Source organism: Mastomys coucha, unplaced genomic scaffold, assembly GCF_008632895.1.
Source record: "Mastomys coucha isolate ucsf_1 unplaced genomic scaffold, UCSF_Mcou_1 pScaffold22, whole genome shotgun sequence".
Taxonomy (NCBI): Eukaryota; Metazoa; Chordata; class Mammalia; order Rodentia; family Muridae; genus Mastomys; species Mastomys coucha.
In genome coordinates this window covers 80,915,766-80,925,953 of record NW_022196905.1, presented here as the reverse complement: position 1 = coordinate 80,925,953, position 10,188 = coordinate 80,915,766, and the positions used below count along the sequence as shown (strand labels likewise).

General features: G+C 37.1%; 1 protein-coding gene across 7 annotated transcripts in view; it reads right to left on the bottom strand.

Moving 5' to 3' along the window:
* Mob1b (MOB kinase activator 1B) overlaps positions 1–10,188 on the bottom strand; it is a 41,324-nt gene that overhangs the window by 8,113 nt on the left and 23,023 nt on the right. For all 7 annotated transcript variants that reach the window (XR_004110907.1, XR_004110904.1, XR_004110905.1 and 4 more), the window contains exons 3-5: positions 9,024–9,117; positions 4,734–4,867; positions 1,652–1,815 (exon numbers count right to left, since the gene is read on the bottom strand). Coding sequence is in view for 4 of the 7 variants with exons in the window: in XM_031342968.1 (XP_031198828.1) it covers positions 1,652–1,815; positions 4,734–4,867; positions 9,024–9,117 (392 nt within the window). In the remaining 3 variants the exon portion in view is untranslated. The remainder of the gene's footprint in view (positions 1–1,651; positions 1,816–4,733; positions 4,868–9,023; positions 9,118–10,188) is intronic.

Below are 10,188 nucleotides of genomic sequence, written 5' to 3'. Positions count from 1 at the left end.
CATTCATTTAAGAAATGGTGTGTGTATTAAGATGGTCTATCCATAAAGTAATTCACCAACTGTTTCAAAAACTAACACTTTGACCCAACAAAACCTAAACTTTGGCAACCATTTTCTGCTAAATAAAATAATAATGCAAATCTTAGAATGAAGTAGGTTATGTTGCTATGGGTCTCCTGAGGAGACTATCACATAACTCCCCAAGAAGTTTTGGGAAGTTACAACCTCTCAGAATGTGTTTTTATGGATAATTTAAAAGAAGTATGCCTTTAGTATAAGGAATATAAATTAATGAAAGTGGACATGTTTCTTCAGTGGAAAATAAAGACAACATTAATAGCCTTATGCTCACATACAAAAGCATAAAGTAAAACTTGCTTTAATCTCTACAGAAACAGCAAACAAAAACTAGTTGGCTCAACTCAGGAAAAAAAAAAGTTGGCTCATCTATTTCCAACTCTTTCACCTTTCCTTATTATTTCTCTAATTAGAGAATTAAATAAAAATATTCTAATATATAGTTCTTTCTTTCCTTGTTTGTTTGAGACAAGGTACTGAGTAGTAACCCAGGCTGGCCTTCAACTCCTGATTCTCCTGCTCAAGCTCTTGAGTACTAAGATTGTGTATAGGGGCCACTAAGGCTGGCTTCTTATTCTACATTTCTAGGGCCAGCTCTCTGAGGATTAAACAAGGAGAAAGTCAGCCAGCAAGTCAGTTCAAACTCTAAGGGTCCACTAAAGCACACTGCAACCTTGCTTTCCTTACCCACAACAGATAGTTACGAACTTCAAAATCACTTAGAATATGGTTTTAAAAAGGAATGGGAAGCCAGGTAGTGGTGGCACACACCTTTAATCCCACCCAGCACTTGGGAGGCAGAGGCAGGTGGATTTTTGAGTTCAAGGCCAGCCTGGTCTACCGAGTGAGTTCCAGGACAGCCAAGGCTACACAGAGAAACCCTGTCTCGAAAAAACAGGGTTTTTCGGAAAATAAAAATAAAAAATAAAAAGGAATGGGAGAAAAGGATGTGATAGTCAAAGCATATATCCAGGGTCCCATAATAAAGATCAAGGATTTTTTTTTTAAAGTAGAGGTTTAGAAGGAACACTAAAACACTTTCGACCAAGTCCACAACCTGTCTACCCAACTAGTCGAGTTCAGACTCAGAGTCCTTTTTTTCCTTCTACTTTGATTGGTCTTTGTTTGTTACTTGCTTCTGTTGGTTTCAGTTGTTGCCTATCCATGTTGTGTTTGTTGAGACAGAATCTTCTGACCCAGGATAGCCTGAAACGGTCTAGCCTTGAAGTCATAATCCTTATGCTTTAGCCTCCCAAGTGCCAAGATTATAGGCAAGTACCATCATATGTGACTCATATTCGGGTCATATTATTTAGTCCCTTATGGCCTGGAAATTGAAGCAGTCCAAGCAACACAAGGCATCTTAGAACCATTCTAGACTTGCCTATTATGAACTGGGAGACTAATGAAGTTAAAGAGCAAAAGGCCCATCATTATCATCATGGAAAGTGTAAAACAAAACAGGATGCAGATTAGGGATAGCAAAATCTGTCCTGACAATGTTTATTCATTTATTCATCACAGAATTCTAGAGATAAACACGAAGCAACAAAAGCTTCATGAGTCAACCTACCTGAACGAAAAAAATAAAGTGCTTGAAAGATGTATTGAGATGTGCTTCCTCCTGAAGCTGGATCACAGGGTCAAAATGTTGGTGATAAATATGAGCATAAACTCTAAAGAGTCGTTTGAGTATTGTTTTTGCCACTGACATGAAATTCTTCGGGAATGGAACACCTAGTAAAGAGATAACCACCCCTCTATTAATAAGAGAAGATCACAAAGCAGCATAACTTGTCATCAAGTAGCAACAGGGCTAAAAGATGAACTGTGTACGAATCCCTATTCTACATGCGCAGAAAATCTTTGCAAAGTTCTTAGCACATAATGAATGAAAGTAAACTCCAGAGTACCTCTTAAATACGAATAACTCTTTCTTATGGTATATTGTTGTTTCTTATGGTATATTGTACTTCTAACATTCTGTCACTTTACAAATAAACACCTAAGAAGCAGCAAAGCTAAAACTCACACCCAGGTTGCTAGATTTGTTAGCACAAATAAGTGCTAACATAATGTACTAACCATTTCAGTTATGTTTAAAGTATTTTTCATATATCAGACACACACAAACACACACACACTTAGCCTTAAGGAGATTCTGACCCAGGCATGGTGACTTATATCTATAATCTCAGCACCTGGGAGACTAAGGCAAGTTGATAGTGAGTTCAAGACCAGCATGGGATACATAGCAAGACTCTGTCTCAAAAAAAAATAAATAAATAAAATGAAATTTGAGCTTGGAAAGATATTATCCTAAGTGTACACCAGACTCAAAAAGACTATTCTTTGATCTTTCCTGTATTCTGCGTGAAAAAGAAGAACTCTATAGAGAATAAAACCATGGTTACTGGGTAGGGAGACAGGTCTGAGTTAATATAGGTCAGAGATATACCTAAGACATCTGCAGAAAAGGTATAGGATAATCAAGTCTAAAGATCTAACATTAAATTAATAATATACTATATTTAATTTTTTTATTAGTTGGGTAATTGTATAACAGAATAAAATGGGTTAACTGTAACAGAATGCATATTAATTTGTTTATTATCATGCTATATAACATATATATACAATTTTTTTTAATTTTAATAAAAATCTGAGCCTGTTCGATGGTTTAGCAAGTAAAAGCACCTGTTCAGTCAGCCCACTAAACTGTGTTTAATCCCCAGAAAGCATGTAAAGGTGAAGAGAACAGGTTCCACAAGGTTGAACTCTCACCCCCACATGCACACATGTACACACAATAGTCATAAGTAAATTATTAAAAAGAAAGAAAGGAATACAAAATCCTATATCCTAGGTGTTGAACTTGGCAAGACAACCAAACACTGAAATTACTTGGTGTCATAATACTACTATTTAACACAACTAAAAAAAAAAAAAAAATCACAAGAAATAAACACACCACAACCAAAGCACATTCTACAATATCCAAGTCATGATAAAACAAAAAAGGACTGAAGTCCACATATTCTAGACTATAGAGCACTCCAGAAAATCGTCTGCAGTGATCTTCTCTTTAGCTATAAAGGACATTATAGGAAAATCTGAAAACCACAAACAGGACCTAAGATCCAAGAAGCCCTAAGATTTCAGAGGAGGGACTGGTGAGATGGCTCAGCGGTTAAGAACACTGTCTGTTCTTCCGAAGGTCCTGAATTCAAATCCCAGCAACCACATGGTGGCTCACAACCACCTGTAATGAGATCTGTCACCCTTTGCTGGTGTGTCTGAAGACAGCTACAGTGTACTTACATATAACAATAAATAAATCTTTAAAAAAAAATGTTAAAAAAAAAGATTTCAGAGTAAAGTGCTCTACTGCAATCATACAATGTTAGTCAAAAGTTGTTTAACATTATTCTATAGAAAACTGCTTTTCAAAAAACATACTTGTAAGTAGTTTTAAAAGGTAAAAACACAAATGAACTGCACTAATGGCAGCAATTCATACTTAATTCCCTTTAAAAGCAAATACATCAAACAAGTAAGTCACTCTTATGTATGTGAGGCCAAACCCTCAAGTCTGTTTCTTTCCTCACATCTTAATTTCAAAATCTTTGTGACCCATGGTGGCTTATTCCTGCAGTCACACTCAGGAAGCTTAGCCAGGATTGCCACTGGCTTGATGCAGAGAAAGACCCTATCTCAAAACAAAAGAACAATACAAAATCATTAAGAATAGTTTTATAAGCCTTAAAAATCACCTCTTTATCATAAGTATAAAAATAGATACAAGCCATAAAGTTTGGAAAAAAAGAAAATAAACATGAATATGGCAGGTATCACTAGCTATCTTACCCACTATCTTTTTCCTATAAAAGATTTTATTGCCTTCCTATATCATAAACTCATCTGTTCATCACTTAAAATTACAAAGAGGTATCCTTAATATTTAGTGTAAAAAAGGGTCCAAGAATACTCTTGAAACGCATAAAGTTAGAAATATTTTGATTGATATGGTAACTGGCTATGGCTCCCAGAACAGTATTAAGCTTCCATCTGGAACTTTCTACTAAAAAGGGAAACTATTAGATACTTATAATTCTTTTTTTTAAAAAAAGAAAGAAACTGGTAATGGTGGTGCACACCTTTAATCTCTACACTCAGAAGGCAGAGGCAGTTGGATCCTGCCAACCTGGTCTATAGAGCAGTTTTTAGGACAACCAGGACTGCACAGAAAAACGTGTCAGGGGTATGGGGGCAAGAACTGAAACACACACTCAAAAGACTGTCTTTTATTAATGTCAGTAAAAAATAAATAAAAAAGAATTAATATCAGTAATATTTTAATCTGAAATATCACAGGAATTTTAGCAAATAATAAATTAAGTCAGAAGGAGATCAATTATTTTGTATTGTCTAGCCTTTCAGTTAAAACTCTAGGTGCAAGGGTGAAAAAAAAAACTCAATTGACATGAGACAGCTTGCTTAAAGTCCTAACCAAGCTCCTGTGCCTCCTCTTAGAAAGCACCTCACCAATGCAGTCCCAAGAAACCACTTAATGAGGAGGGCAGGAAGGGAGAGAACAACTGTAAAAACATCAAATTAAATACACCATGATTTATCTCAATCACATAGACTTTTACCAATTTTTGATGGAAATAATGTCTCATCATCCAGCTGGTCCTGAACCCAAGTCATCAGGTAATCAATATACTTTGGTGCAGAACACTTAATGGGCTTTTTAATGTTTGTTCCATCTGCCCAGTGATATTCATATCTGCAATAGAAAAATTACATCAGAAGAGAGGTATAAATGTGTGCACACATGTATTCTGAATGTATACACTAACATGTTTTAAACAATCTGTTCTTCCAGGTAAGTACACATTTCCAATTAAGAGTAGCCTGTTTTACATTTACCACAATCCAACCTAAGGAGATCATATCAAACTTAGATGTTTTCCTCACCTGTCTGGTTTTCTATCTTTTCCTTTCTTTCTCTTTTCTTCCCCTATCTCACTATGTAGACCAGGCTGGCTTGAAACTCAGAGATTCACCTCTCACTGCCTCCTAAATGCCGGGGTTAAAGCGCAGGCCCTGAATTTTCTTAAAGAGCTTTCTCTAATACAGGGGAGAATAATATATTGCTGAAGTGGGAGAACTAACTTCTGTCCTATGATGCCTGTCTTTGAACTTGAAGCTTTTCTTCCTTACATAAAATGCAGCACAATTCTTTTTACTTATGGGCTTTAAATTTGGGGTCAAGAATAAAGAATGACAGAAAATTCACAGCAAAACTAATATAAGTAAGAATGGTGCAGTAAGTTAGTACATTTGGGTAAGGAACCCTTAATACACCCTTAAAAGAAACTGGCAATTCAAAAATGTTCATGTTTTGGATATTAATATTACCCTTTGATTTAATAAACATTTAGTATGTAACCATCACGTGAAAAACTCAAGGTCAAGAACAAAGAGCACTAAAATGAAGTGTGCTTCCCCTACTCTGAAAAACAGAAGAGATGCTGAAAAATGTCTGCAGCTCTAAAGTGAACAATGTATCCTTGAAAGATCTACCTATAAACCAGCATAATCATGTTTGTTAACTTATTACTGATTTTGGGTGTTCACTCCAGTCCACATGTAACAAATTTAAAACAAATTACTTGATCTGTACTCAGACCAAACCCTCAAATCACTTTCTTAAATAATTCTCATTCTCTCATTCTGTCTGCCTGGATGTCTCATCCCCCTCCAACATCCCCCCAAAACACACACACACCCTGACTTTAAGGTAATAAACCTCTTCTTGCAAACTACAATATACACTTGCATCAACAAAACCCTAAAGAACTAAATTCACAGCTAAAACTCCAAAATATAGAAATCTATCAACTGAACTGTTATTTAGATTTTTAGTTTCCAACATTTCGTCTGATGCTTCACTTTTTTAATCAACTGTTTTCTAACCTTTGATGGTCACAAGGAGTGACTATCAAATCCAGTAAAAAATTTCAAAAGGGAGATGCTCCCAAGCACCTACTGGTACCCTGCTATGGTCAGTCACTTTTGCAGTCAAGAATTTGTCTTATTATAAAATTTAAACACTTGGTGCAATTTAAGCCTATTTCCTCATCTTTGATACTCTTAAGAGCAGAGACTTAATAACTATTGAGAGTAGGACTTAACTATTATTATTGTTCATTCAAGAAACATGAGCTTAGAGCTAGAGAGATGACGCAACAGTTAAGTATCCTTACTGCTCTTACAGAGGACCTGGGTTCAGTTTCCAGTACCCAAATGGTAATTCGAAGCTACCTGTAACTCCAGCTCTATGGGATCTGATATCCTCTTCTGGCCTCTGAAGGCTCTTATATGCACATGGTACACACATATACACATAATGAATAAATAAATGAATCTTTAAGAAACCAGAAGGTAGGCTGAAGAGATGGCTCAGTAGTTAAAAGCAATGGCTGCTCTTCCAGAGTACTCGGGGTCAATCATCAGCAACACGGCAGCTCACAACTATCTATGACTTCAGCTCCAGGGGAACCAGCACCAATGTTCATTTAAAAATAAACTTTTAAAAAGGAAACAAAAGGCATCTGTATTTTCTCTCTACATTAAGAAACTTGAAAGTCTTTCTTCACAATCATGTTTGTTAACTTGTTATTGATTTTCAGGTGTTCATTCACTTCCACATATAATAACCAAAAGCAAACACAGTAAATCTGAGATTCATATTCAATGTCCTGAAGCTCTAAAACTCATCTCATATTCAGTATCCTATGACTTTTTGAAAACTGAAACAACTGGATGTTGCTTACACCTCTAGCACTTAAACCTACTACTGCTATTTTATTCTTTTGGTATGTTTATAATTAAGATCACGTTAGAGCTTGAGTTTGAGCCACACCACAGGCTCAGGTATGGGCTTGAGTGTAGAACCTTTACAAATGGTGCTGGTATACTACTGGGGACTACTGGCCTTGAAGGTTACAGGGGAGCTGTTTCTCCTTCTGATTCTCCACTTTCCTTCCTGATCCTTCAGTAGGTCTCACTCTAAACTCTCACTTCTCCATGCCAACCTATCTGCCATGCCTTCCCCACCATGACAGACTAAAATAACCTGAACAAAGAGCTGAGCATGGTGGGCACAGCATAATCCTAACACAGGCAGCACGCTCAGGAGGACTCTAGTCCAATGCCTACCTCAGCCACATAGAGAAGCAGCAGTCTTTGAACAATTGGTTTTTTTTGTTTTGTTTTGTTTTTTAAGGAAAAGGCAAAGAGGGGAGCAAGTGGGCAGGCAATGTGCTACAGAGGAATCTGCTTATTAAAAGAAGGCAGAACTACTCTGTTCCTCCATGCAAATTAACCATGTAGTTGTAAAATTAAAACCATCCATTTTCACATGAAACTTAAAACATATGAACACCAATAATACCAACAGGAATTAAGTTATAAAAGGGAATTTCATTCTCCAATGCCCTTTTACATTAAGAAATTTTAAAATAACAGGTAACAGAAATTTGATAAAACTAAGACATTATCATGTGTCGAAAACACAGTATTTAGCCAAAGGGATATCTAATTAATTTAAAATAAAATTTGATAAAGAAGACAATTCAATTAAAGCTCTTCAGAGGGTCAGGAGTGGTGGTACCCATCTTTAATCCCAGCACTCGGGAGGCAGAAGCAGGCAAATCTCCGCAAGCCCCAGGCCGATCTGGTCTATTTTACGCAGGGACTGATCAGGCTACACAAACACTGTCTCAAACAGCAACAACACAAGTTCCATAAAGAACAGTTCTCCAAAATAAAGAGTTCCTTGAGAAGAGAAACTCACCAGATACAATTCTAACAGAAGAGCTCTAAAGGAACCAGGGAAATGAGGTGTGGGACAAGTCCTCTCTGTGGGCAAGAAAGCAGTGCAGACCAAACACAGCTCTTTGTTCTTCTAGTGAGAATGGCCAGTGCATGATTTACCTCCTTCTAAGAGAGTAACATGTCTTTCCTGAACTCCCACATCTCAGCTGCAAGTTCTTTGATCAGTTAACTAAATTCCTATGCTCATGGAGATATATGGGTCAATATTTTTCTGGTGAATGTTAGAATATGAAGTAAAATATGTATTTACATATCACTAAATAAACAGCAGCAGCCTTTATTAGTAGCAATAGTAAAAAGCCAACTTCAAAAGGACACTGGAATCTTTGCACCAAGACAGATTTAAAAGAATCAAGAATTGAGTGGCACACTTGAAGTCTCAGATTCGATCCTGAGCACACATGTACACAGTGTCAACACAACACGAAGGAAAATGTGATCATCATAAAACATGAAAGCACTAGGTCTAGAGATGCCTCAGCTGTTTGGAGCATTCCCAGCTCTCTCAGAGGACCCGAGATAAGCTCCAACTTCAAGCAGATCCAGGAGATCAGATGTCTCTGGCCACAGTGGGCACTTGCACTCAACATGCACACACCTACACACACCCACACCCACACACAAATTGACAACAATCTTTTAAAAAACACATTTATACTGAAGAATCCGAAGCAGCTTCAAAGGGAAAGAAATGTTTAGCACTGGCCTGTAACAAAAGTGAGACATTTCAAAATATTAACATAAGATAAAAAAGAAACGAAAGAGAAGGAAAATGTCCAAAAAGGATGAATGAGGCAGAAGAAACAGAGTGACTGACAAGGAGTTTCCAGAAAGCTGGTTCAGGTGGATGGAGAAAGATACAGTGTGAGGAGAAGAAAGGCAGAAAGCAGCGGAAGGAAGGCACAGTGGTAATAAGCTGATCAGTGACAGGGAAGCTGCTAAGGCAACTCCCAGAACCTAGAAAATGCATGGATGGACACCTTCTCAGCTAAGAGCCTGATAACAGCGATGAGAGAAACTGGTCATTAGCCGTGCCTTACTTTGGTCCAGCTGACATCACCGGACAGCTCTCCTCTGTACAGAAGTCTGTGATGGTTCCATAAAGCATATTGATTTGATTGAAAAAATCCACAGCTGCAAAGCAAATGTCCATCATAAATAAACTTAAATAGTAAGAAATAATTTTGTCTCTATTTAAGCAGAATCCCAGGTATTATTCCTACAAAATCAGGTGTGATCAGGAAAGCTCAATTGATTAGGAGTTTATATTAGAGAGCAAGAAGACAAAGTATTGGCAACTCGCATAGAAAAATGTACATATAGCCAGGCGGTGGTGACACACGCCTTTAATCCTAGTGCTTGGAAGGAGGAGGCAGGCGGATTTCTGAATTCGAGGCCAGCCTGGTCTACAGAGTGAGTTCCAGGGCAGCCAGGGCTACACAGAGAAACCCTGTCTCAAAAAAAATTTTTTACATGTATGTTATAAATTATATATATATATTATACAAAGAACTATATAAATAAGAAAAAAACAACACACACAGGAAATGTACCAATTTAAAATGCCCCCTCACAAGTTTCAGGATAATCATAAAATTCTATGGAAGAAACATTGGTAATAATGAAACCACAGATTTAAATGATAATGGGTTGTCATTCCAAAACAACCCCACCCCCCAGCTAAAAACTTACTTCAAAATACAAAAACCCAAGAATAGTCAACACATTGTAAATGTCTGTGTGTGCAATGTGGAGGCCAGAAGAGGATGGTGCTACTCTAGACAACAGGCACTCAGGTCCAGCAAGTGAGCCAGAATCTGCTTCTATAACTTAAGACAATGTCTTGTGTTCTACAATACAGCATTCTACACAGACATTATTAGTATTTCTTAATCAGTTTATGCATGCTGGCCAAATATGGCAGTATATGCATGCAAAACTTCAGTGGACAAGAATGCTTTCCACCAAGCCTGACAACCTGGATTTGATCTCTCGGACCCACATGGTTGAGGGAGAAAACTGTCCTCTGACCTCCACATATTTGCTGCGGCATGTGTGCCCATGCACATTAACATATGTTTGCATGTAAGCACACAAATATGTATAAAAATTTAAATAACTAAATAAATTAATAAATGTACAAAAGCACAAACAAGTGTCAAAAGGAAAAAAGAGAAAGGATCAGCAGATAGAAGGGGACAGGAG